The following is a 26,348-nucleotide window of genomic DNA, read 5'->3' on the forward strand; positions in this document are numbered from 1 at the left end:
CATCAATGGAACATCGACGCGTCTTACGTCGCCAGCCACTACCTGCGCCATGCCCATGCAAAGGACATTCACGATTATCCCAAATGCCCCCGCCCCCCAGCCAGCCCAACATGTTCGGCCCATGACGACAAAACAAGTGCGCAAGGCCTACAAGGCATCAACAAAGACCCCGCCCATGTCCCGCGCTGAACGCTTAAAGCAAGACAGAGCCGAGCAGGAGAGGATACGGAAAGAATTCGAAAGGGAAAAGGCCGCGGCAAAAGCAAAGATCGCGCGAGAAAAGAAGCGCGAGAAGGAGTTGGCCGAGCGGGAGCACAAGAAAAAGCTCGGCATGCCGCTGGTGGACGTGCGCCCCAGCCAAAGTACGATTGCGAGATTTGTCAGAGGCAACGGCTCTGGGAAGAAGAGGGATTCCGGGGGCGGGACTCTGGAGGAAGCCGGGAAAGGGGGTGATGACGTGGAGGATAAGGAAACCGGACAGGAGCAGGCGCACAGGTTGAATCACGACAGACCCGAGCTGGATTTAATACCGGAAGAAGACGACAGCGAACTGGCGGAGATTTTGGACACGATGACGAATAGTACTAGCAAAGGGACTGCGCAAAAGGGACCTGACATGGAGGAGAACGCAGAACCACCAGAGAACCATGCTCTGGAACAAGACAACCCGCCGACGACACCGCCTCCTCACAAACAGCCAAGTCGGAAGCCAAAAACCCCCCCGGGGCCCCTGGGAGAAATGAAGCCTCCCCCTCGCCCGTATCAAGCGAAACCACAGAGGCCCGTCCACTCGCCACCGCCAGTCATCCAGCAACCGCCAATGAGCACACAAGCCATCCTTGGCAACCTGGACGATTTCTTCCCTTCATCATCCCAGCAGGCACTCGAGCTCCAAGACGAGACCCTCGACGCCATGCCCGGCGACTGGCTCAGCGACATGGAAACCCCAGCTCCGCAGCAGCAGGATCAAGCACCGCCGCCACCCAAGCGATTCTTCACGCCGTCCGGCTCAGACGAACTCGTGTCCCTAGCCATACAGCGGAGTAAACGCACCGCAGCGGTAGAGCAACTAAAGGACCAAGAAATCGCGCAGGCGCATCATACCAAGGAAATGGCAACTTGTAAACGACCCGGCTATTCAACAACAAATACAACCTTGCCGCAGAAGCGTGTCGACAGCATCACAAAATCAAGTCCTTCATTCGGAGAGGACAAGGAGAATATATGCATATGCGATATGAGTGGCTCGCAAGAGACAGAATATGGAGGTGATTGGATGGACGACCTGGCGTTAGATTTCATCATTTAGGGTTATAACAGGACGCAAGCATGACGAATTACTCGGGAATAGAACAGCACATGATACCACGGGACATAGTTATTGGGGGGTGAATACGTACCGGTTTGTCGTCATCACCACGTCGGGAGGCATAGGATAGTCAGGACATAAGGATACCCAGACACATGAATTACTCAATATTCGGTGCAAAAAAAAGGCACCTCGTCTGCCACATATTGCGCAGCCACTTCAAAGTGTATTCTTGCAAAATCTCAGCTGATTCAAGATAAACCCCCAGCGCCGCCGCTACAGTGACCCTGTGTTCCAAAAAACAAAAAGAAGCAAAGAAAAAAAGGACTAGAGAAACCATTCGTCGGAAGCTCCGTAAATTGTGGTATCATCTCCCTCATAACATGCTACAAGAGTTTCACAGACCTAAAACGCCAGTGTCTAAAACCCGCTCCGCCATGCCATGCCATGCCATGATATGTCAAGTTCATCATCAAGTGTGCACCGTCTGCCTGGCAGCCAAACACGGGCACAAGGCCCCGCTGGCTTGACCGGAGATTCGTGGATTGTTTTGTTGTTGTACAGGTTTCCTTCACAAATAGATGCCCACCCATTCCGTCTTGAGAGCAACCTTTGAATCGCAGCTCTCCACAGCGCATCGGATGTCGTTTGGTGCGATGCCGGGTGTTTTCCCTGACGGCGCCCGAAACCCAACGCCCAGAGGATTGGCCTTGGTCGGTCTCCGATTCTCAAAGCAATCCGCGCAGTAAACCTTTCTCACTGTTAGTGCACTTTCCGACTTGATCGTAGTCCTTGCAGCTCATTATGCTTACATGTCCACATTTTTTTAGGGCCCAGAAGTGGTGTTCGCCAGGTGCTCGTTTTCTCTTCTTGCCGCTCGTAGAGGCTGAGCCTTGTTGAGGTCCTGTTCCTGTTGGGTCGTATGCGAGTTCATCTCCGCACGCTGGGCATATAACCACCCTCTCATCTGCCAACGAGGTGTCTCGAGTGAATCCATCGCGTGTTGGTGGAACCGGTTCCATTGGTGGTTTGGGGCTCGGCTCTCTGGCGGCAAAATTGGGCGGAAACTCGATTGGGGTTGCCGTGAAACCTCGAGACATGAAGCTGCCGCCCAAAAGACCCGCTATTCGACGAACATTATTCGAAAGGTTGGAGTAAATACTGCCACTGTTGGCGTTGATAAACTCCAATTCAATTAATTGATCCTGTCTAAAATTTCGTGTTCGATGATGATGATGGTGGTGATGATGGTGGTGGTGGTGCCGCTGACTCCTAGTCACTCTGGGCTCTGGAGCACGATCATCTTCTGGTGAATCAACCGTCAGATCGATAACGCTAGCCCCGGTTCCCATGAAAGTACTGTCACTTCTGGACAGGGAAGGCGGTGTTGTTCGTTGTGAGTTTGTCCGCCTCGGGTTCCTTCCTATTTGACTTGGTGGTTGCGAATGCCGTATCTCAACAGGCGAATCTGGCTCTTCCGTCAGATCAATGAATTCTGTACTCTGCATTTGCTGCGGCTGCGACGGTTGTCGAGACATCGGGCCAAGAGGTGGTGGATGGCGGTCACTCCTTCGACCAGGGCGTAATCTCACAGGTTGGGCTGGAATCGGCTGCAGAGGATTTAGCAAGTCTTCGAGGGGATTATAGGATCGGGTCGGGGGAGACGAATGAATCTCGATGAGATCATCCTCGCCCGTGAAGTCGAGCCCTGCGTCCCCGACTTGCGTCATTTCGAGGGTGCAACAACGTCCGTGTGGTCGGAATAACCGTGCAATATGTTGCTGTGGAAGGGCACACGCAGCTCTGGCTGTCGGCTTGGCTCCGCGAGGAAATGCGCCGTGTTATATTAGCATCCGCTTCGCTCGGCCGGTCCGCTCCGTGCAGGCTGCACTCGGTTTGTCGCGTTCAATGTTCAGCCGGTGGCAAACAAGATTGGAACGCCAGGCCACAAAGTCCGGCGTTCGGGAGAGACACTTTCAGGACGGCGCCGCTGGTTGGTAATCAGCCAAAGGACTCTGGGGTGAAGGCCACGCCTGATCGCCTAATGCGTGATCGAGGTAGATGATAAATGCCAGCGTGATGTATAATCGCCTCGACGGTAGGAGAAGGATGTGTTCGCCAAAGTATAAACAGGTGAGGATGGTGTTTGCCGCCGATGGCGTGTTGTGTGTCCGAGACGGGTCGAGTGTCGATTGCCCCTCCAGAGTCTTAGCAGTTGACCGCAAGCACAGTGTTGAGGCTGCTTGGCTGCCCAGCAGCGGCGGACGCCCGGATGCATGTGGTCAACTGGAGTCTGGCAGACATCACTCTGGGTACTCCGTACTGGTACTCCGTACATCGAAGTCAATCTTAGCCTTCCAGACGTCAACTCACCTCTGACTGGCGCCTCAATGGCCATGCTCCACTGAAATGGCACCTGGGCCTTTGTGAATGCATGTGGAGTTGGTGGTGCTGGAATTTCAATGCATGTGTGCATTTGCCACCAACCAGATGCCGACCCGTCAAATCATCTTATTCCGGGCTACGCACCGACAATGATCATGTGCATAACATGATCTGTCATCGTGTCCAAATGAAGAAGAAGCAAATTAGTTAATTGTCTCCATTGTACCATTTATAAGACCAGAGACAAGTAGGTTACTGTAGGTATACAACTATTTGAACACGACTTTCGCCCCCTGCCCATTTTTTCCTTGTTTGAAAACATGTAGACCGTGATATCAACCAGCAAAATGGTCTCTTGCCCAAATTCCGTGCTTTATTCTTTGACGCCGAATACACTCACCACCCCTTCTCCATTAACTGCCACGAGCTTTCTCGCAGACTCTCCCCATCTAACGCCAACAGCCGGAGTAGAATTTCTGAATGGTTCACTCCACTTCTTGCTCGACTTGGTGTACTGTTGAACCGTCACGCCAGATGCACCGCCAGTTGCCAGGTATTGGCCAGTGTAATCCCAAGCCAAAGACTGTACCGATCCACCAGTCTCTAGGACCTTGGCGGTTGCCGCATCTCCCTCCTTGCGCAGATCAAAGATTGTGACAGTCGTCTGGCCCTTGGCAGTAGCGGCCAGCCAGAAACCGTTCTCGGAAAAGACAAGGGCCTGAACGGGGGCACCAAGCTTGAATATGGCAGCTTGGTCCAAGTTCTTGGTCATGTAGAGCTTGATATCTCCACTGACAGTCCCTGCAGCGAAGAGATGTCCATCAGGGTGGAATGTGCATGTGGTCAGAGCTAGCGCAGTCAGTCAACCATGAGCCAGGGAGCTATTGAGATAGTAGAGATGACAGAACTTACAGGCATCCGCAAATGCACGGCTAGCGCGCTTCATGGTGGCCAAATCATAGAACACGATGCTTTTGTCGGTGCCCACGGAGGCAAGAATATCCGCCCCAGGGTGAACACTGAGACCAGTGACAGGCCCAGAATGCTCGGAAACTGAAGCAACTTCATTGCCTCCTTCGTACACTTTGACGTTGCCCTGGCTGGTAGCAAAGAAGAGCTTTGGTCCATTCCACAAGGTATTTGTGACCGCCTCATTGATGGGCAGCTGCCTTTCCAGCTTGTCTGCTTCAATAGAATAAATAGCAGCCTCGCCTTTGAGACCACCTAGAGCGGCATATCCTCCTTCGAGATCGATGGAAGTCGTTTCCGATACGGGTAGCGCGCTAGAGGCAGTCGTATCAAATGCGGATATGTCATCAGAAGTAGCCCAGCCTTCGGGAACAGGCCGCTTCTTTCGCCCCTTTGATAAGCTAGAAATCGCGTTATTAGCATGAATGCAGCATCATGGAGGGCGAATGTCAGGCACATACGACGCATGAACTTCATCCACCTTCTCGGCAAGTGCCTCGGGGAGACCTTCGACGCTATCCACAACCATCTCTTCGCCATTGATAGCACCGTCTGTGACTGTTACCTTGCTGAGGGAGTCTCTGGCTTCGTCCCTCTCTTTGCTCAAACGCGCAATGACGCGAACAGCAGCGTCATGTTGGTAAAGTGCGGTTGCCAATTCTTCCCTAGTTCGGGCAAGTTGCTCTTTCAGGTTATATGTTTCCAGAGCAAGATTGTCCCACTCGTTTTGAAAAGTCGCCAAAAGCGCGGGTATTGATGTTAGTGTAGGAGGGCGAGGGCGGACGACGCGCGAGGACTGGATGGAAAGAAGATCATCGGCCGTGAGAGCCTCACCGGTGCTGGGTTCGGTGCCATGATCGTTGATGTATTGTTCGATAAGTCTCTTCTCGTAGACAACTCCTAGAGGGATGTCAGGACAGACTGGAAATGGCATCAGCAAACAAGGTTTCCTACCAGACTTCTTGGACACGACGGGCTCTTGGGGAGCTTCCCCGGAAACTGGATGATGATGTTAGCATAAATATACTCATTTTGATACGTGACAGGCCTCTCGTACTTCCACAAAGCATGGCGACTGATGCTGAAAGCTATCCCAGCATTCAATGGTATCTTGTCGAGCCGTCACAGAATCGCGCTGGCCCTGCCTGCACCTGCGACTACAAGGTACTGACTGTCCCGATTGAGATTTTCCGGTTCGCGAAGCAGAGAGCACGGACCACTACGAGATGCTGGTTGCGACAGGTGGATCACGTGAAGTGTACTCCGTACAGCGTGTCTCTCCCCATGATCGATGGCAGCAACTCTGTCAACCTTTTGCTTCTATGTAGGCCTCAAAGACGAAAAAAATTAGATGACAACTCAAATGTACCATTATGCTTGTGCATTGAATGTAAGGCAATTGTATACAGTAATCTAGCATTTTCTGCTCATAAGTGCATCCACCACCTTATGCTCTAACTCGAAGTCCCGCGCCGGAGAGCTCCGATCCTCAGGCGATCGTCGCAATGCCCCGGGGCCCGTAATGTGTGCACATGTGATGTTGACCATAAAACTGGATGACGAACTTGTATGCCTTGGCTGCTGCGATAATTCCAAGAATACTTGATTTGCTATCTTGGTCGTTTTCGGCCACTTCTTTGCGGTCCCCCTATGTAATATTCAGCAAACGGCTTCCAAAGGCCAACTCTCCAACATGGCACACAAGCTCCCTCAGATCGGCGTCTTGCAGTCACTGTCCGAAGATGCTCAGACAAAGACGTTGGATCTCCTCTTTGAGCCCAGCCCGGCCATTCACTCGACTCTCTTGCCGGTGGTACGGAACGCCGAATACTCATCATACTCGGAGCTGATAGATGAATGCCGGCCGGCGCTGTTCGATCTCTCAAGCAAGTCTACGCCATCCAACCCCAACCCCGTCTTGTTGTCGGTTGTTGGCTCTCACCCACGGCTAGGTTCCAAAAAGGTCGACTCGGCACAGTCAGCTTCGGAGCAAGCCAATCTTCAAGGCCAGGGAGAGCAGCTCACAGAGCTCAACCGCGAATATGAAGAAAAGTTTCCCGGTCTGCGATTCGTCGTTTTTGTCAACGGCAGAGGGCGGCCTGAGATTATGAAGGACATGAGAGCACGCATTGACCGCGGGGACTTTGCGATGGAAGTTGACGCGGCGCTCGAGGTAAATAACTCTCGAATAATGGTGTCAAGCCTGTAGTAGAATGCTAATTCATGCTAGGCTATGTGCGACATTGCAAAGGACAGAGCGTCCAAGCTTTTGGCATGAGACGCAGTCGAGACCACTGTTTGCTATAAATTTACTCTGCAAGAAAGGCAGAAAACGAGGCGTAGAAGCAATCTCTATCAATTGATTTCATTTCCCTGATTAGAGATATTGGATTTAGTCGGCGCTGTGTAAAGGCGGTATGATAGAAGTAACAACAAAAAAATGTCAAAAAAAACTCAGCATAAACCTTTTTTCGACTCGCCTTCCTTAGAGGCCCCTACATGCCACAGTGGAGTGGCATCAGAATAGAAATGTACAAAGAGTGTTGTGCCAGGGACGTGATCATGTTGTAGTTGTCGACGGTGGCCTCACTGCACTCACTCCCTGCAAGGTTCGAGTTTCAGTCTCCCGATTGGTAAGACAGACTAATGGTGTCTACGAGTATGGGTGACAGGTATACGGACTGGGACTTCTGGAGTACGAAATACAAGAAAGAGCTTTAAAAAGTCCCGTGTGCCATGGAGTGAGCAATAGTGCACAGTACTCCGTACACATCCAGCGTGTGCCATGAATGTTCACAGAACGGTTGCCGCCTCGATCTCCATTCGCCACATGCAGGTTCCAGCAGTCAAGCCTGCAACTTAGGGTAGGAGTCTGGTCAGATGAGTTCATGCTAGGGTGACATCTTACATCTCTACTGTGCAGAAGGAATGTGGAAGCCGCATAGAGGGTTTTATCACTTCAATGTTGTGTTACTATTACCGGGAAGGCAAATTATGCCTTTCTCAAATTCAGCAATGCATCAATATGCAACGCGGAGGTCAAGCACTTTCGAATCAGTGCGAAGGGCACTCCTTCCTTCCTCCAAGGAAGCGATCAGAATTTGCACTCCGTAGCCCGGTGGGTGCCTACCTGTGACTACTGGGTATTAATGAACAATTGCTATCGCCAACTACCCTGGGATAATGCATTTAAAACAAAGGGAAAATGGTACATATTAATGATAAAACTGTACTAAAATATTCTTATTAGTATATCATCTGCCTAGAGCGTTGTATATTAAAAATGCCGCTATTTGCTGTCTTTCAGTGCACCTAGCGCCTGTTTACTGTGTACATGTATCCACACCAGACATGACTACTCGCCTATTCCAGCAGGCCAGGCTTGCGCCATCAGGGACGGTCATGCCTTCCATGTTAAAATTCAAACCGTCTAGTGCGTCTGCTTTCGCAACGAGCCGCATCGCCCTGTCCCGGCATCACGCTCCCTGGCGTTGTTCAAGCTTGAGGCTTTCACCGAGATGGCCATCATCTTGAGACGACGCCGGGCTCTTTCGCAATCAGCAGCTGGCCCGGTTGAGGAATGCACATGTCGTTGACCACTACGAAGCCCCCCTACCCCCCCCCCCCAGGGGCCTTCAGCGCGGGACCCTGCGCCGTCAGAATATTCACGCAGTACGGAGTACTTGTTGTTCTAGCCGAAGGTACACATGGGCGTCATCAACCAGCTGTGGCGTGAAGCCCTTGTGCGCAACGCCTCGAGCCTGCGAGTGCTAACTTGTCGGCCAGGTCCTGCTTTTCTGCCAGCGCAATGGCAGCTTCAAATTGTCCTGGGAATGAAGCTCTGCTGCCGCGGCAGGTCGTGCCGTACACATATCATCAAAGGGGTTCTCACAGCTGCTGGTCCCGTGGCCGCAGTTGATGTAAAAGTGGCCTTCTCGTATTGATATGCCGTGCTTCTGTAACAGATTGACCATTCCTTTGGGTTGAACAGCAAGGGCTCGGGGTGGTTAAACAATTGATCAGTTCCATGTCCCATCAAGGGCATGTCGACATGTAGTAGGCTAAGGAGTCAGCCCATCTTCACCATGTTGGCAGCTCACCATTTAATCCTCGGAGGAGTCGGGCATTGCTAATTGTGCGACCAGGAATAGCTACTGCAGCAGACACAACAAGCAATGCTCTGTCTGCCTTCCCGCCTGGCCAACCAGAGGCAGTACATGAACTCCGAGAATCTTACCGAGCCGTTTCATACTTTCGCGATGTGGTATTACTCCGTCCTTGCAGACGTCGAAGCCGCCGGTGTGCCGTTTATTTCAATGTTGCTTATGTGCGTCGCGCTCGGGCTCGCGCTGGCTACAGGGGGTTGGTCAGATCAAGCCATGGGGATCGGCAAGTCATCACCCATTCCGACACTTGGGGGCGAGGAGATGCTGCCGTGGTGCAGCCCTAAGTTCGTTCCGAATTCTACAAAGAACCTCGATTCGGAATTCTCCTTGGGAACCCAGACATACATGTACGTGCCTAGGTAGTAGGCATCCCCCAATCCAAGTCAGTTATTTGTGGAAATAAAATGGAATATATCACTTTTTATTTTTGCCATTCTGGTTTCATGGCCTCAAGAAAATCAGTCCGATTACCACCGGCAGATATGATATCGTCTCGGTGATTTCATATCCATCTGCATCGGGCAAATAGTCATGATCACGACCCTCCTATTGTAGATGTCGAACGAGGCTACACAACAGTTATCCCGGCCGCTAATTGCTACAGTGGAAGCGGAAGACTTGGTGCTTGTCCGACGTCGTCATTGCTTCAGTATTCCTCGTGTCGCTTGTGGCGCGCTGGCTGCAAGTCGATGAAACACAACATTGAACCGAGCAACACAGAGCAGCCAACAAGGCCAGGTCGTTCGTCGTACCAATGTGCAGCTGACTACCTACCTAGACTACTGTACTCGAGTACTTCGGTACCCAGGTAGGTAGCTCAAAAATACAACAGCGGTACATCAAGATGGCTCGGAACCACGAGCCCAACAGCTTGCAGAAGCCAGCTCCCTTCCGCGTCCGTTCAGTGACGGCCAGGGGAAGACTCCATGTTGATCCATGCAGGTAAGCACACCTTGATGCATCTCGATACCTCACTATAATGCCAACGAACCTGGCGGGGTGCCGAAATATAATAACCGCATATGAACCACACAAAAGCACTTGATAAGCACGACCAACAACCCTTGCGCCCTCTTCGCATTTCGGCCTGCTTTGATTCGCAATAAGTGTCCTTCGCAATGGCGGAAGCATAAGCTACGAGACACAGTCTGCCCGCCAGAAATTCAATTTTATCGTTCGCTGTAAAGAAAGCACTTGGCCTTCTCTGGAATTTCAGTTCTACATCCGCCGCGCTCAGCAGCACCGAATATCAGCATGTCAAACGCCACAGGCCTCCCCCCAGATAACAACCCGGCAGCTTCTGTAAATAGTGGCATGAGCAAAGAAGCCTTTTATGTAAGTTAGGCTCGCAACAGCATGGACAACTAGCGTTGAAGCGTCATCCACGTCTAATCTTGTGCAGGCTGTTGCCTGGACTGCCACATGTCTCCCCCTTCCCTTTCTTCTCTTCCGTCTAGCGATACGCATCCGCTCATTCAAGACTCTATTTGTTGACGACGCGCTTGTCATCGCCGCTTGGCTCATGCTACTCGTTTCCACAATCCTCTGGCACACGAAAGCAGGGACTCTATTCTGGCAGCTCAGGATAGTCACAGGCAAGGCTCCCCAGTCCCCCGAATTCATCTCTCAGTGGTCAAGGTTATCATCGAACATTGTGGTTTGGAACATACTCTGCCACACTTCCTTGTGGGCAGTCAAGTATTCGTGTCTGGTCTTTTTTCGCAGGATTTTAGGACCACAGGCGCCTCGAGCCAAGAAGATATGGTGCTGGGTGGTTGGGATTCTACTGCTCGCAGGCTGGGTTAGCTGTGTGGCGATTATTGACTACAAGTGCAGCGCGAATGACATCAAGTACATAATGGGTGGGTGTTTCTCATGTCTTGTCCTTACTCAACCCTGGTCAGAATCGTTCAATGTTCCAGCCTTACTCATTGTCTGATAGCGCATTGTGCTGGACGAAGCCACGTTGAGTACCAGTTTCGCACCTTTTACGGCAACCTGGCGGCCGACATCGTCACAGACCTGCTCGTCATGTCGATCCCACTGTGGATGCTCTGGCATGTACGGATCCAATGGCCCAAGAAGCTGCTCCTCGCCGGCGTATTCTCCGTTACCGTCTTCGTCATGATTGCTGCCGGGATTCGCGTTGCTCTTGTAAGAACCTCGACGACCGGGGTAAAACACACAAGCATTGACTTGCTCTTCATATGGTCCGAAGTCGAAATGGGGGTCGGTATGCAGTGTATTTCCTGACCTTCACCTCTCAAACCCCAGGTTTAACAAATGATGTAGCCGTAATAGTGGCGAATCTCGCCTCCTTTCGACAACTGTTTGTTTTCAGCAGAAATCGAAACCCTTCTGGTGGAAAAGGGTACGATGCCACCAGCAACCGTCATCATCAATTCCAACCATTCGAGTCCTCCAATCCGTCTCTGCAAGGGAGGAATCGGTCAGAAAACGACTTGATCGGCTTAACTGACTTTCAGGCGCCACAAATCTACTCTACGTCTCAGCACAACCCTACCGCTCCAGATTCGGTCTACGTCAGTCACGCCATCAAGGTTTCTAGCCATGAGTGGACTCCAGAGCCGCAGGATTCCAGAAGATGTCACAATTTTGTATGAAGTAAAATCCTACATTTATCCCCCTTTTCACATGCTATTTTTTTTGTTATCATTATCATCATCATCATTTTCGGGGGGCCGGTGTGGGTGGCGTTCTTTAGGCTTCAAGTGCATACAGAGCCGTTGAACTTTTACCTCGCTATTTACTATTCTGAATTCGACAAGACACGATTCACAACAGCCGCCTTTAAGATGGTAATCGAACTTTTCCCCACAAATACTAATGCCAGAATTGGGACTTCCTTTTCCACGGCTTTAACTGTCGTCTTGGAATGCCTACAGGTTCGTGTGCTGAGAAGCCTCTCAAATCGATACCTATCCGGCCCCCCATGATTTGCGAGTGTGTAACCGCTGTCAGGCAAGGGGCCTCCGCATGCTGCCGTGGAAGAAATTCGGCCTTGGGGAAGATTGCAACTGCGGCCATTTGCTGTCAGGCGAATTCCAGTAAGCAAGCTTGACATAGCTTACACGGCTCCGTCGAATGTTGCTCTAGCTTCGGCGACTGCCGAATACAGGAATTGACGAAGTCTATGGGTCACCGTGCGCCCGGAATTTGAACTTGTTGGTTCGATATTTGAGCGGACTGATGCTCAAGCAGCGCCACTTTTACCGAGTCGCCGTCGTTTCGCTCGTATAGCGAAGGCACATATGGTGCGAGTGTCGAGTACCTTGTAGCACTACATTTGTTACAGCTAGGCACAATGGATACTAGTAGGTTCCCTGCTTGTCGAACAAAGGCAAGAAGAGCAAGGACTCCAAGCTCAAGACGTTAGCAACGACACAAAATAGCAGCACAGTCAATGAAAAACCTTGAAGTACGGCAGAACACTGTCGCAGGAGCACCGGTGTGTGCCTGTTCACGTTTCTCGTCACATCATAATGTGGGACAATCATCAACCTGCTCACGAGAGGGACAAATAATATTCCTTTTATCGGTTTCCAGACAATTTGTCGCCAAGGCTATGCTGAATTCAAGCTGGAGCAAAGCATAGTGCATTCTTTCTGGCCTTTCTCTCTCTGTATGTGTTGTTGAGCGCCAGCGGGGACGGTGTACCGGGTCAAATACTGTTCTTTATATATTTCCAATCTTGAACGCGATTTCATTCGTATTCAATGGACTCAATTTTCTTCAGGAAGCTACGCGAAGCTATCAAGAAGACATTATTTTACTTGCGAAAACTACATTAAAACGAGAGACAACACTTGTCGCATCCATCAACACTGAGGATCCCTATCTTGAATAACGAGGTCTGTGTCTTTTGCCAGGGCAAAAGAATATCCTCGCCGAGTTGGAAAACTCCTAGCTAACAGTTATACAAAGTATATAGCGTCGTATTAGAACCATGCTTTGGCGTGTAACCAAGACTGTCCAGGCCAACCGAGAGGGTGCTTGAGGCAAGAAGCAAAACAAATCTCGGGTCGAATAAACTTTATAAACTTTATGGCCCATGATAATCTTGTATCTGGGCTTATCCAAGACGGCTGAGAATCAATAACTGACTTTTTTTTAAATAAAAAAAAGAAATCTCATTAAGCCAGTTGAAGCTTCAGTTACTGGATATGAGGGAAGCGAGTCATCCAGTTTCGAAAAGTTCCTCAAGCATCATTTTGTAATAGCCCTCGTTCGCGCTACATTTGGTGATGAATTAATGCAACGAAGCCCAGGGCTCATTCCTGACCTATGGGCATGACAAGGGAAGCCGGGGTCTTGCCAAGAGTTTTCCGCGGTTCTGGATGCCAGCAACGTATAAAACCAGAGGCAGGTTACTAGAGGCTGCAAAAAGCTTGCAATACTCGGCAAGGGTCCGGAAGCGAGTCAGAAAAAGTGCTGGCAACATCCAGATCCCCCTAGTTGGGCTACGGGTATGATTAAAGAGAGGCGTAAAACCTTGCCTGACACGCTAGGACAAGACGAAGCGTCTGTTGCATCAACTAGACGTTGGCTAAGCGTATGCTTCGTCAAGACACCTGATATTCCGTTATATAAATAGACTAATAAGCTACAGATCTGCTACTAGCGTGCTCCCATGTCCAATGACTTTTGCCTCGCATTGCAAGCGCTTTATTCTAGATATCTTGTCGAAACTTGACGAAATTCGTTCCGTGTACTATCCAAATAGCAAAAAGTTCAAGACCTTGAATCGATACCTATTCTTCTACCCACGTATGCTGAGACCATGCGTCTCGGGGTACAAATTCATACCCTGCCGGCCGTTTCCGATCGGTCTTGTGTATCCGAAAAAAGAGTTGATTACAATTAATAGGCAACTGGGACATGCGGGTGAAAACATACGGAAGACTAAGGACATAAAAAAGCCATTGGGCCTGTTCTGGGCCAAATGTTTCCTTGTCAATCTGCATGATGAGACGTGCGGGCCGGCCAAAATGCCATCAACGGTGCATTACAGAGGGACAGAGTCAGAAGAGGTTTTTATTTCACAGCTCCTGTGACTCCAGGGTGCCTGGGTTCTTGATGGAGGAAGACAAGCCGTTTCAGGAAGATGGTCCGACTGTCGTGGTACTGTCGTGGTTGCTGAACTACATGGTGGGTGAACACGAGAACCAGGGGAGCCAAGGTGCCTTTCTTGCGAAACACATTCTTGCTAGTGCATTTGGCGTCGAGGTTTGCCAACGACGAGGCTCAGATAGTCTTTGGCAATGGAACGTCTTGGTTTCGGAGTCGGAAAGCCCACGAGCTCAATCCGATTTCGAAGTAAGGGACACGTCTAATCGGTGGCTGATAATGTCAGGGGGCAAAGTATACCCGGATTGCTGTTGATCGTTGCCGAAAGGAACTGTATTGGCCGATGACAACTTTGCCTACGCGCGTCAAGATGCATACTTTATGCAAGCTATCGGCCTAGCGGCTCACAGTTTGGGGGCCGAGAAAGGCGAGCGTGCCGTGTCAGTATCCAAGATAGTACTACATGCAGTCAAGCTTCTTGGCCTCGGCGGCCAACTTAACCTGAATAGCCGTGTCAACACGAGAAGGAGTGTAAAGCTTTAATATTGGTGTGCCGATAGCACTTAATTGAGGCCTTGAGAAGCTGGAAACTTTAATAATCATTGAGCTAAAGCCTCTAGTTTGAGGTCAATTTTAATTTCTTAATATTGTCACTTTTATATTATACTCAAAAGCGCATTCGCTTATAAACGGAAGGCCATGGTTTGCGTCTATGTTATTCCAGTCGATCAATCCAATCTCGCCGGCATCCCGCGGCTGAATTCTTATCCTACTAAGAAGCATTTTATTAGTGCTCACAGTTGCTAATCATACATCAACATGTGCAAAAGGCCCTTCTTGTGTCGGAAAACAAAGTCAGGAGTAGAATTTTGGGTCGGACCAAGTTCACTACCTCCGACCAATGATGCGCAAGTGAAAACCATGTTCAGGGTTATTTCGTTTGTGTATACATAGTGTATACTACTGGGGCACATGCAGACATACAGAATGATATCCAGGGCCAGGAAAAGTTCTGCCAGGTATTGCAACACGTGTGAGCTAACGATTGCCAGTAATACCAGTACTCAAGAGTATAGCATGGCTTCTTGGGCGAATCCCCATATTCAAGGCATAATCACCTGACTCTGAAGTAGCCTTTTCAGTTTATGGACCTGAGGAAGCACTGTTTGTATAAATTCCAGGACCAAATATGCCTCCATTCCCTAGTAGAATAAAGTCAGGGGGTGTATTCTTACCGAACAAGATACACTCACTAGCATGAGCTACTCCAAGTGCAAGCTGGAGAATGTGGCAGAAGTAACAATCCCTCGATTTACATGGAATGTTTTTGGAAAAATCCTTAGCAACGCAGTACGCACGTTTTGTTCCGTGGAGGTCATCGGTGAAAGGATAACCACTATTGATTCGATGACGACGGTCTCATCCTGCCAAAGAATTTGCCCTTACGAACACCACAAGAATAGCTAAATAGGTGGCAGCTGTGACAAGGGTCTCAACATTCGAAGTCTTGACCATGAATGACAAGACACATGCAAACATAATCATGAATACTGACGACGGAATCAAACTTTTCTTCGGCAATGAATGCACCAACACGATGAACATCGGGATAACAACAACTAGAACTGCCACGAGGGCAACCAACAGTCGAACTAGGTTGTCCACCAATGTTGAGATCTCATCGGTTGGCTTCGCGTCTCCGAACTCCTTGCTGCGATATAGACGTTCCTGTGATGAGTAAGACAACTGAGGAGAGATCCAGTGACGAAGCTTGTTACAAAGAGCGTCCACTGCGGCATGCTTGGCATTATCGTGCAGGTAGTAGTAGTGAGATTCGAACGGGCGAGTGTGGTGATGGATTGTAGTCACGGGAAACTTGAACTTAGATGCGTTGTTTCCTTCGCTCAGTGATTTCATGATCGATAGCCGGGCTTCATGGACATAGTCGTAGTTCTGCAGTGCAGTCGTTGGAAAGAAGTAAGAATATTGGCCATGTCAGCTCGAGCTAACCGAGGCCTCACTGTACTCGTCAAGCAGTTTGCTGAACTTCTCCTTCTCCAAGTTCTCTCGTCGAGTATGCGAGATGTGCTCCCTCGTTACTATGAGATCATTTTGGATTCGAATGATATTCAAGCGGTGCAGGGACTAAGCCAAGGAAATGGAAGGTTTCCTCATCGATTTGTGAGGCGCAGACATAGTCGAACAACTCGGCATCCTTAACAGTTTCCATTTTGCCGTCATCTGCCATGGTTTAACTTGCTGTGTGGAATAAAAGCACCGCCCTTCATAGCAGGGCGAATGAACTCGGATGGCATCTGGTAGGAATTGGAGACTTCCCAAATACATTGGACTAGTTTTGCGTCATCACGAGGTAGAGGCAGAGTCCACGGCTGTGACTTGCGGCGAGTGCTCCTTGTGACAGGCGCGTGAGGCATCTAAGCGACCAGTTGCCATGCCACGGATTGTAGACAAACATGTCGCGGCGTGTGGAAGAAAGAGCACAAGGAGTTGCAGATGTCGACTCGCAGCAGTCAAGTCGAGGTTCAATGCCAAGAGCAGCCCGCTGTATTCCTGTAAGCGAGTTGCCTTGCCTGGGCGAACTGGTCCCGTCTCGGCAAACTATGGGCCCAGTTTATTGCCGAGGTTCCTGTCCCACTGGAACCTGAAGCTGACATGGAGCAGTTGGGACTTGGGAGCATTCATCATCAATTGATTGGCAACCTCAAGCTTGGAGGCATCAAAGGGAACACATACGAAAGTACGCTGCGCATCTTTCTGGGCCTGGTCAACTGTCTAGCTCGAACTGCGCGTTGGATTTAAGGCTTTTGGCTTCTACCTCTTGGCCTGGCGTCAAGACCGAACTCGGTTCAGCCCGTTCGTCTTATACCAGCTGGACCATGAGCGACCAAAAGGGTGCCATGGTAGAGTTCCGAGAGACCCTTGAGGAGGCTCAGCAACGCGCAATGGCGTCATGTCGCGAGTGGCCACGCATGGGTTTTCAAGACTTCATGGAGCTTGTCCAGGTTCCCGAAAATATTCATAGCCAAGGCCCTGGTGTGAAACGGTACATGAGCCGTCAACCCGCTTGGATGGCTGGGAACGAGCTGCCGTGGGATGAACTGTTCCGAAATTTGAAGGGTCCTCGGCCACGACACCGCGGACTGGGTGTTTTTGGAGGTTGCGTGTATGCGCAAGCGCCCTTGGCTGCCGCGAGGGCCATCGAGGAAGAGGAGAGGCGGCAGACTGCTGCTACGGGTCTTGTCAAGCCTGTACCTGGTATTCACGTAAGTCGCTCTAGATTCGATATTGCTTCGCCTGTCTTACCATGTCTTTACCATGATGGATCCCCAATACATGTAAATGTATCTGCTGAACATGATGCTCTAGTCAATACAAGGCATCTTCACCGTCCCGGGGCTCGGTGATCGCCCGTTCGTATTCGACGTCACTAATATAATCTCTGGCCGCTCGTTTTTCGGCCGCCAAGTCAACGTTCGCCAACCCAAACAACCGTCCTCAAACCCAGCGGGTCCTTTCCCCGACTCAGACGCCGAGCTCCCTCTCGGAGACATCTGCTTCAGCTGTATTACTACCTTCAAGCGACCAGCTGAGGGTGTAGACGACGTTCAGTCCCCCATATCTGCCCAGAAACGCTACGCCAATATATTGTCTCAGAGAGCCCCGGACGAATGGGAACCTGCGCCCCAATCCGACATCGACATCATCACATCTCTATTCAAGGACTTCAAAGGACACGGGGGCTTCCCGTTACTGGACATGCACAAAGTTGACATGTCCGAGTACAATAGCGACAAGGAGGTCCCCGACCGCATTCAGCTGATGTTGTATCGGCCCATGAAGCCCATTCCTAAAGACGATGTCAACGGACACATTGTGTGCCATGCTTTCGAAGCCGACAGGAACGGGCTGATCATGCTTGGCAATCACATGGGGTACGGATTCAACATGGACAAGGCAGCCAGCCTCAGCTATTCCTTCTATGTCCACACAAACCCCGACGAAGCGGTCATGGATGGCGATGGGTGGTGGATTCAGGAAATCAACTGGCCCAGAGTCAGTGCCAATAGATGCATGATGGAGAGCAAGATTTGGAGCCCGGAGGGGAAGCACGTAGCCAGTGCCTACCAAGATGGCATGCTTGTACCGGCAAAGGAGCCGATGGAGGTGAAAGAATCTAAGCTGTGAGGTGTTTGAATTGTGGTTCCTCTGGTTCGGGTCATTATAATTCTTGTAGATTTTGGAGGTAGATCAACGAGATGCATCGGGCGTTGAGGAGGAACAAAGTGGCGACTGGAATGAAAATTATTGTTGATTTTCCCCAACAAATATTGGGCAGGCACGTGCACGGTCAGACAGGATACAAGTCGAGTCGATTCGTTTGCAAAGGTGGCAGCCTGTCAGGAGGCACTGATTGTCATGATCCATCAGGCACCATGCTGTCAGCTGGCAGACCGATGCGCCCAGTTGGCGGTCGCGTGTCAGAAAAATAAACTAGAACCAGACGCGTATATAAACCAGAACTTATCCTGCCATGCTCCCGGCGAATTCTAAGCCTCCCTAACACCCCTCTCCTTTCATCATAGAGATTCGTTTGATTGTCTCTCTACCCAGACAGTTAAAGCAGCCTCCTGAAGCAACCCGATTTTAGATTAGAAGTGGATAAGGTGTTTTTATACCTGCCATCTCCCGGTCTCTCTTGCTTCCTAAGACTTTACTTTTTTATTACCTTTATTCTAAAGTTTTAAATCTTTGGCTCTAGATTTATGACATAGCATCGCCAACATATCAGAGGTCAACCTACAGCGATTAGCTCAACAAGCCGCCGCTGTTTATCTAGCTCTGTCAAAACCCTCAAGAGGGTTTTTGCACAACCGAGGACGAGAAAAGGGACAACTTTTGCAGTAAGAGATGAAAGCTTTCCCATAGCTCCTGTGCATACTCATATGCTAAACATAGCAGTGACAGCCTACCTCTTCCCCCTTGCACTGCAAATCTCATTCTACCATGGCGTTGCAGTTGAACCAAGACGTGCCATCTAAGCCAATGGCGCCAACACAACAGACCCAGCCTGAACAAGATACCTCCGATGCCACTGCTGCAGCAAGCTCGCCAGGTCCGGGTTTTTAGAAAACACTTCGGACAAGTTACGACAGCGTCTACTCGCTTGACGAGGCTGGGTCCGTCTACAAGGCACCCAATTCTTTAAGAGGAGTTCCAGTCGAAAAGGTCACCGAGAATTCCTTTTATTGGGAAAAATCTTGGGATTCCTTGGATGACTTCATCGCCTACGAAGAGGAGGAAAGGTTTCTTAAAGAGAAGTATCAAGCCATGAAACACGCAGAGCCCAACAACACAGACATACGGAAGAGAGCTAAATTGCATCAGGACAACATGAGTAAACACGTCAAGATTCGCGAGATATTCGGGCTTCACACCCCGTACCACCCGAATCAACTGGTAGCCAAGCAACACCTTCCCCCTGAAGGCTTGTGCCGGAAGGACCTCATGTACCGCGTTGCGTGTAAGATCTCTGACCTCAAGGTTTTAAATGCCCGAGGAATCCTAGCCATGGACGCCTGGGACTTCATCCGCTGGCGTCTTGGACGGAAGCTCGAGGAACAACTGGCCCTACCGGGCCAGAGTGGACGGCATTTTGTCCGCACACTCATCTACAAATTGTGCGATGAATCCGAATGCGGTTCTACAGGGTATGAAGACTCCATCATGCGGCAGGCAGTGCTCGTCTCTGCTCAATATCAAAACCGCATAGCTAGCTTCAAAACGAATACTACCAAAGCTGGCTATTCCGCGGCCAGGTCCTTGGGTTCAGGTCTACCGCGTAGAAGCACAAACGAAGCCAACAGAAAGCGAAACCGCCGCACCGGTGGTTCTCAGTCGGGACAAACGGCTTCAGCGCAACGAGCTGAGGAGCGGCGACAGCGTCGAGCTCAGCTTGCGGCGCAGTCAGGAAGCTATCAGGGTGTAAACGCTTTCAGGGGCATGCAGCGAGACCAACAGGTTCTTCAGCAGGGGGATTCACTTTAAAAGCTTGAAAGAAGTATTGTGGGGGGTGATTCAGGTCTATTCTTACGCTGATATCGCCAGAATACATGGGCGCCTTGGGATTCAATATCTCCTCAGTTTGGTACAATTTCCTCGGGTTAACTGAATGGGCAGTACTGCCGCCGAGAAGGGGGGCGGAGGGGAGGGAGGGTCAGCTCATTGCACAGGATACGGAACGTGAATTGATTAAGATCTTGTAAAGAGTTTTTTTCCTTTTCTTGAAATAATCGTTCCATGTGAAAATGTAAAGCTTCGGTGCCTGCGAGGTTGCAAACAGCAAGCTTTCGCGGAGGCTCGGCTACGGCAAAAGAGCTTCTGAGCGGATAATCTTCGGTCGCTTGTGATTTGCCCGCCCATGATTGGTCAATTACCAGCAGAATATGGAGTAGCTTCGGATCAGTCAACTTCGTCTCCAAGGTCAGCCCATTTCACAAATCCCTCGACACCTCTCAAACAAATCGCCAACTCGCTCGCATCGACGGCAACGACACCATGTTCTTACAACGCTCCGCCATCGCCGCGGCTCGCCGCGCCGCCGTCTCTCCTGTTATCGCTCGCTCCTTCACCACCTCCTTCGTTCGCCGTACGCAAATTTTCCCTGCTGTCCGAACACGACGCCTGTGTTGTCCTACTGTTACCCATCATCGTCTGACCATGTACCACAGGTGAAGCTGCCAAGGGCCCTACCACTCCCAGTGAGCAGGCTGCTGCCCTCGCCGGCGCCACCCAGAAGAAGGTTGGCGACTACAAGGTTCTGAATGGTACGTTTGGCGCGACGGGGATAGGAATTAGGGAGCTGGGTTTCGTTAGCCTCGGTCGGAGGGGATTGGAATCCCAAATGCAATTTGGCTGACATGTTCCACCTCAATGCAGATATCAAGACTGAAGAAGACCTTTTCGGACCTGGTGCTCGCCCTGGTACCGTCCCTACCGATCTCGAGCAGGCTACCGGTCTGGAGCGTTTGGAAATTCTCGGTAAGATGGAGGGTGTTGACATCTTCGACATGCGCCCTCTTGATGCCAGCCGCAAGGGAACCATGGAGAACCCTATTATGGTCCGATCAGCCGGCGACGAGCAGCATGCTGGCTGCACTGGCTCCCCTGCCGACTCTCATGTCGTTACCTGGCTTGGCGTAAGTGATGAATCGAGTTGCCATGGCTGTGCCCAATGTATTGGCGATTACGGGAACTAACTATTTGAATTATGCAGCTCTCCAAGGAGCGCCCCATTGAGCGATGCCCCGAGTGCGGCAGTGTCTACAAAATGGAATACGTCGGCCCTGAGGATGACCACCACCACCACCATCACGCCCCGGAGTTCGAGGAGCCCAAGACCTTTGCCGACTTTGTCAAGCCCGAGTACCGATATCGATAAATTGATTCTATTGTAATATGGGGCGGGGAATGGTACAAAATCGTGTATTAAGGTCAACTTGATGTAGCTGATAGAGAGGGAGGCGAAATATTCCACTTGGAGGGGAGCAGCGGCTGTGTAGATTTACAGAGAAATCATTTCTATTTGTCTCTTCAGAGCCACGCGCCACATCATACGTGTTCCGCTATGTATGTTACTATTGACGTCAAAGGACAACTGTGCCTGTAGTCTTGTGATTTTACAGGTCAAGGAAGTATGCGAATAGCATGTGTGATGCTCTCTTGCAACGCAACTAGAGATGCAAAATGCGGGCTGAGCTTCCCACCCTCTTCGTACTGATATCGATGCGGGGTCGTGCCAGACGGCGTCTGTTTGCGGTGATACACACTTCGGCTCGAGGCCAAACCAGTGTGACTTGTTTAGGAGTCACTCGGCGGTACTCGCCTTGCATCTGCTCATATACCTGGCCGGCGTGATGTGATATCTCTCACCAAGCCATTAGCGACATGGAGTAGTGCCGGTGTCGCTTCTGCCATCACACATGTCATCTCCCACACCCTGAAAAGAGAGTCTGCTTTTCGCCGATGATTTGAATAATGGGCATCCCAGGGCCCCCCTCCCGCTCAGCCTTCGTCCTCGTCAAAGCTTAGCTTAATCTTTTTGGCCTTCTTCTTGACCTTCTTATCACCAGGAGCTTCCGCACCGCCGAGCTTGTCGTCCTGTTTGTCCTTGCCGTCATTGCCTGAGCCATGACTAGCACGCTCGCCAATGACTTTCCCGACCTTGCGCTTTCGGGCCCCGATAGACGACGCCGCGGCATCAGTATCCCTCCTCACAGCCTTCTCATCCGATTCTGCGCCCCTGGTTTCGTCCTTATCACTGTTTGTCTCAGTCTCTTTGACTGTGCCGTCCTTCTCGATTTGCAGGTCCACCGCGTTCCCGTGCTCGTCGACAACCAACGGCGCATCCTCCGCCTCTTCGCTGGCTGACCTCTTCTTGGCTGACCGCTTCTGCGCCGCTAACAAGGGATCAGGACCGGCGGCTCCTGCGGATTGTGCATGAAGGCGTGCCAGGAACGGCGGCAGAGAAGAGTGGTAGGAAAGGTTCTTGGAGGTGATTTTCTCAGGCATGGTGTCTAGTGTTGTTATATGCCCTGTGGTGCGTGTGAGGTTTGAATTCCAGCTAGTCTCACAAGCGCAATAGGCCACTGTCTCCGAGAGAAAACTGCTTGTTCATCGCGGTTTCACCTCCCATTCACCGTTCACACAAGCAAGTCGTCGTTTCTTAGACACGGCACTCAGACGCTCGTTTGGTATGCAAGGCCAAAGCCAATCAACAAAGTTCCAAGGTGGGCGGAATTATAAATGATCCAGGGCGCAAGGCCTGCTGGAAGCTTAGCTACGGGTTCATCTCAGTATCCACTCCACCGCGTCGCTGCTGATTGGGCAAGGGGCATGCTACGTGACATGACTGGAGGACTCCTTGCTGGCTGGCATGGCTGCTGGCGTGGCTCTCTGGCTTGGCTCTGGCTTGGCTGCAAATGACCGGCATGAGCGAGAGGCGAAAGCACGAAGCACTCCAGGTCAGAGGTCAAAAAAAAGGCTCGCCCCGGCCCCGTCCAATGAGGCGCCTCCAGAAACAGCCAAGTTCTAGCCGCAGCAGCCAAATTGCCAGGAGCGATCAATCTGGCAATCTCTCCTGTCCCATCTCTCTCGACAACACGTCCTTCTTTTCGCAGAGGACCGGACCATTCCTCCATCTCGACTTTTGCGACGCGAGAGTGTGCATTGACTACTCTTGGTGCGCATCGTGACCGTTTATAGCTCGGCCGTTGCTCACCGCACTGCGCTCCGCTGCGCCGACCCTTGACGCGTTGGGCCACTGCGAGGCGATTGATTCTGATCCCTTCTGTTTCGCCTGGGGTCTGGGACACCCTGTCACTCGTTCAACCACCATTTCAAACTCAATTTGTTTCTTGACGCGGGACGATTTGTTTTGCTGCACGCTCTACGGGTAGAACAGAGAGGCGTGAACGTCGAACAGTGTATATCTCCATGCTTAATCACTTCGTTTTGCTGGATCTGCCTCTTTAACGATTCGGTTTCGACCCCCTGACACGACCAATCATTCATTCGACCCTTGGCAACCCCTTCAGTCATTGCTCGAGGGACTCGCCAATCCGACTTCGACTGGCGGCGTTGTTGCAATACTAGACGCTCATACGTTTTAATTCTTTCTGCCAATACGGCGCCATCTCTTTCAAGATGGATTTGTTTCGAAGAGCCTCGAGAATGGTGCCTACAACACAAAACCTACCGCTTCCGGCCCATGATGAGAAGAGAGGAACAGCAAAGAAGAATACGCTGGCATCAAGGTTGGCGTTTTTCCGCCGGCCATTGCGGTTACGGGGCAACTCTACTGTTTCTGTGCCTCTGGGTGTCGTCCTGATTTTCCCTCTGCTTGTTGTCGTCCTTATCTTGGTGCTGTTTGTTCGACACCCCAGCTCTCCTGGGAGAATATTAATGCCTGCTGGCGCTCCTCCAGCGATTCGGTAAGCTGCGAACAGTTGTTCACGAATATCGTGGTCGTCCATGCCACTAATCGTCATATCTATTCACAGGAAAATTAGCGAAAAGCACGACAAGGTGTTTGTCACTGGCTGTTTAGAGCCTGATACCTCCCAGCCTCGTGCCAACGCTACCTTCGTTGTACTGGCCAGAAACAAGGAACTGGACGGTGTTATTCAATCGCTCAAATCTATGGAGCGCCACTTCAACCGATGGTACCACTATCCTTACGTTTTCCTCAACGACGGTGAATTCGATGACCATTTCAAGGAGACCGTTCGCAACCACACATCCGGCTCTGTCGAGTTTGGCAGAGTTGGTCCCGACATGTGGGGTTTCCCCGATTGGGTTGACCACAAAGTCGCCAAAGAAGGCATCGCAAAACAAGGAGACGCTGCCGTCATGTATGGTGGACTGGAAAGCTACCATTTCATGTGTCGGTTCTACTCGGGGTATGTTTCCTGCTCATTGGCATCACCGAAATGTTGAAAATACTGATGACGGAAAACAGCTTTTTCTACAACCACCCGCTTCTTCTGAAGTACGAATGGTATTGGCGAGTTGAGCCTGAGATTACTTACTTCTGCGACATTACATAGTAAGTTGGCTCCTGCGGTGCCGTTACTTACGCCATGATAATTAACATGGATTAGTGACCCATTCTTGAAAATGATTGAGAACAACAAGACATACGGCTTTACAATTGCTGTGAAAGAACTTCGCGAAACTGTTCCCAACATCTTCCGCTATGCTTCGGCTTATAAGCGGCTGAATAATTTGACGTCTCAAGGCCTTTGGGAAATGTTTGTCGAGCCCAGGGATCCAGCCGAGGAAGAGAAAAAGAAGGAACAGCTTCCCGATGAAATTTTGAAGAACGACCCTGCCAATAATGCTCCCCCAAAGATTGACCCCGAATCGATGGAAAGCGAGAAATACAACATGTGTCACTTCTGGTCCAACTTCGAAATTGCAAAGCTTAGCTGGTTCAGAAGCAAGGAATACAACGACTTCTTCGATATGATGGACCGCAGTGGTGGTTTCTGGATGGAAAGGGTAAGTCATTGGGGTTCTTGTCCTTGAGCATGACAGTTCGTCTGTCAGACGCTAACTTCATTTCAGTGGGGTGACGCCCCTATCCATTCGCTTGCCGCGGGTGCCTTGCTGGGCGTCAAAGATATCCATTACTTCCGTGATATCGGCTACAGGCATACTACTATTCAACACTGTCCTGCCAATGCTCCGTCACGACAGCTTCCTCGCACACCATATTTAGAAATGACAACGCTTGACGAAAAGAAACGGATAGAAGAGGACAAGTACTGGGAGGACTGGGATGAAGTCAAAGAAAACGGCGTCGGGTGTCGATGTCGTTGCGACACTGATATTGTTGATGTGGAGGGCAAGGAAGGCTCCTGCCTCGCTGAATGGGTAGATGTTGCTGGCGGCTGGGCTCCTTAAATTGGAGACGGAAAGGTCAAGTCATTGCATATTGGCTCTGGGAAAGTTCGCCTGTCGGACGCATTGATCATGCCAACAGCGGTCCTTTTTTTTTCTTTGTGCTGTCTTAGACTGGTGAGCATGAGACGACAGCATGTGGCAACTTGCAGAGCAATCCGCTCACTTTTGCAAGCCCTGTTAATTTCGCCCAGTGACATCGACAGCGGGGAAGAAAGTCGATAACGACACGCTTAAACAACGAAATCATAGGATGGCGAAAAGAAGAGGCGGCGTTTTGCTCCATATTCACAGCGGGGAGGAAGCATCGGCGCGCATATCTCACCTAACGATTAGGAGGAGATGCTACAAGCATTTTGTTTTACGTCAGGTTTAATAGGTGCTCAGGCAACAGGATTTATATTTGGTCGCCAATTCTTAGAGGTGGGATATGCATTTGTACTTTACAAGAGCGAGACAGGTGTTGTGTTCTACAGATATGGGACGTGGTACTTTTTTTGGACATGTCGGACTAGCGAACGGTTTTTTTTTTCCCCTAATAATTGCGTTTCGAGTCGACGTGCAATTGAGTGAAGCAAATAAGAGATAAACTAGGCTTAATTCTTGGAGGTACATACATATTGTGTTGAGAGGCTCCGAGGCGGCAGGCCACGGTTCTCACATATGCATACCTACCTAAGCAGGTAGCGAAGGCGCAGCATGGCTGTCCTATGATGGGATTTTTCAGTTGTTTGTTCAATCTATTTATGTACCAAATCTTAAGACAGCTCTTGGGGACTAGGGGAAATGGGGACCCCTGTCATCCTCTGGGGTCGAAATCTGGACTGTGCAAGCCTCAGGCCACATAACGTTGTATACACAATCGTGGTGTGGAGCTCTTGAGCGCCAAAAAGATCTCTGCCGCTCTGGAACGAGCCAAAAAAAAACCAGGAGCAAATAGTAGCCGCCCA

General features: G+C 50.6%; 10 protein-coding genes across 10 annotated transcripts; 6 read left to right on the top strand and 4 right to left on the bottom strand.

Annotated features, from left to right (window-relative positions):
- Window positions 1–49: 49 nt before the first annotated feature.
- On the top strand, window positions 50–1,309 carry G6M90_00g041110 (uncharacterized protein; the record flags this gene model as incomplete). The annotated part of the gene is made up of 1 exon (XM_014691971.1): window positions 50–1,309. One exon carries the CDS (start codon window positions 50–52, stop codon window positions 1,307–1,309), a length of 1,260 nt encoding a protein of 419 aa, XP_014547457.1.
- A 571-nt stretch (window positions 1,310–1,880) lies between these two features.
- On the bottom strand, window positions 1,881–3,039 carry G6M90_00g041120 (uncharacterized protein; the record flags this gene model as incomplete). Its single annotated transcript, XM_014691972.1, has 2 exons — window positions 1,881–2,060; window positions 2,122–3,039. The coding sequence occupies 2 exons, from the start codon at window positions 3,037–3,039 to the stop codon at window positions 1,881–1,883; spliced, it is 1,098 nt and encodes a 365-aa protein (XP_014547458.1).
- Window positions 3,040–4,067: 1,028 nt separating this feature from the next.
- PRP19 (Pre-mRNA-processing factor 19) lies at window positions 4,068–5,733 on the bottom strand (the record flags this gene model as incomplete). The annotated part of the gene is made up of 5 exons (XM_014691973.1): window positions 4,068–4,543; window positions 4,607–5,064; window positions 5,125–5,563; window positions 5,618–5,662; window positions 5,721–5,733. 5 exons carry the CDS (start codon window positions 5,731–5,733, stop codon window positions 4,068–4,070), a joined length of 1,431 nt encoding a protein of 476 aa, XP_014547459.1.
- Window positions 5,734–6,356: 623 nt separating this feature from the next.
- On the top strand, window positions 6,357–6,941 carry G6M90_00g041140 (uncharacterized protein; the record flags this gene model as incomplete). Its single annotated transcript, XM_014691974.1, has 2 exons — window positions 6,357–6,836; window positions 6,894–6,941. The coding sequence occupies 2 exons, from the start codon at window positions 6,357–6,359 to the stop codon at window positions 6,939–6,941; spliced, it is 528 nt and encodes a 175-aa protein (XP_014547460.1).
- A 3,142-nt stretch (window positions 6,942–10,083) lies between these two features.
- On the top strand, window positions 10,084–11,453 carry G6M90_00g041150 (uncharacterized protein; the record flags this gene model as incomplete). Its single annotated transcript, XM_014691975.1, has 4 exons — window positions 10,084–10,164; window positions 10,232–10,691; window positions 10,772–11,062; window positions 11,122–11,453. 4 exons carry the CDS (start codon window positions 10,084–10,086, stop codon window positions 11,451–11,453), a joined length of 1,164 nt encoding a protein of 387 aa, XP_014547461.1.
- Window positions 11,454–15,336: 3,883 nt separating this feature from the next.
- G6M90_00g041160 (uncharacterized protein) lies at window positions 15,337–16,165 on the bottom strand (the record flags this gene model as incomplete). The annotated part of the gene is made up of 3 exons (XM_066130279.1): window positions 15,337–15,870; window positions 15,928–16,062; window positions 16,112–16,165. The coding sequence occupies 3 exons, from the start codon at window positions 16,163–16,165 to the stop codon at window positions 15,337–15,339; spliced, it is 723 nt and encodes a 240-aa protein (XP_065986241.1).
- A 649-nt stretch (window positions 16,166–16,814) lies between these two features.
- G6M90_00g041170 (uncharacterized protein) lies at window positions 16,815–19,983 on the top strand (the record flags this gene model as incomplete). The annotated part of the gene is made up of 3 exons (XM_014691976.2): window positions 16,815–17,201; window positions 17,305–18,119; window positions 19,092–19,983. The coding sequence occupies 3 exons, from the start codon at window positions 16,815–16,817 to the stop codon at window positions 19,981–19,983; spliced, it is 2,094 nt and encodes a 697-aa protein (XP_014547462.2).
- A 510-nt stretch (window positions 19,984–20,493) lies between these two features.
- On the top strand, window positions 20,494–21,376 carry cox-4 (Cytochrome c oxidase subunit 4; the record flags this gene model as incomplete). Its single annotated transcript, XM_014691978.1, has 4 exons — window positions 20,494–20,584; window positions 20,667–20,762; window positions 20,875–21,134; window positions 21,212–21,376. 4 exons carry the CDS (start codon window positions 20,494–20,496, stop codon window positions 21,374–21,376), a joined length of 612 nt encoding a protein of 203 aa, XP_014547464.1.
- A 623-nt stretch (window positions 21,377–21,999) lies between these two features.
- G6M90_00g041190 (uncharacterized protein) lies at window positions 22,000–22,506 on the bottom strand (the record flags this gene model as incomplete). The annotated part of the gene is made up of 1 exon (XM_014691979.1): window positions 22,000–22,506. The coding sequence occupies one exon, from the start codon at window positions 22,504–22,506 to the stop codon at window positions 22,000–22,002; it is 507 nt and encodes a 168-aa protein (XP_014547465.1).
- Window positions 22,507–23,640: 1,134 nt separating this feature from the next.
- omh4 (O-glycoside alpha-1,2-mannosyltransferase 4) lies at window positions 23,641–25,401 on the top strand (the record flags this gene model as incomplete). Its single annotated transcript, XM_014691980.1, has 5 exons — window positions 23,641–23,927; window positions 23,997–24,395; window positions 24,455–24,541; window positions 24,597–24,996; window positions 25,063–25,401. The coding sequence occupies 5 exons, from the start codon at window positions 23,641–23,643 to the stop codon at window positions 25,399–25,401; spliced, it is 1,512 nt and encodes a 503-aa protein (XP_014547466.1).
- Window positions 25,402–26,348: the final 947 nt, after the last annotated feature.

This window comes from Metarhizium brunneum, chromosome 2 (assembly GCF_013426205.1).
Source record: "Metarhizium brunneum chromosome 2, complete sequence".
Lineage (NCBI taxonomy): Eukaryota > Fungi > Ascomycota > Sordariomycetes > Hypocreales > Clavicipitaceae > Metarhizium > Metarhizium brunneum.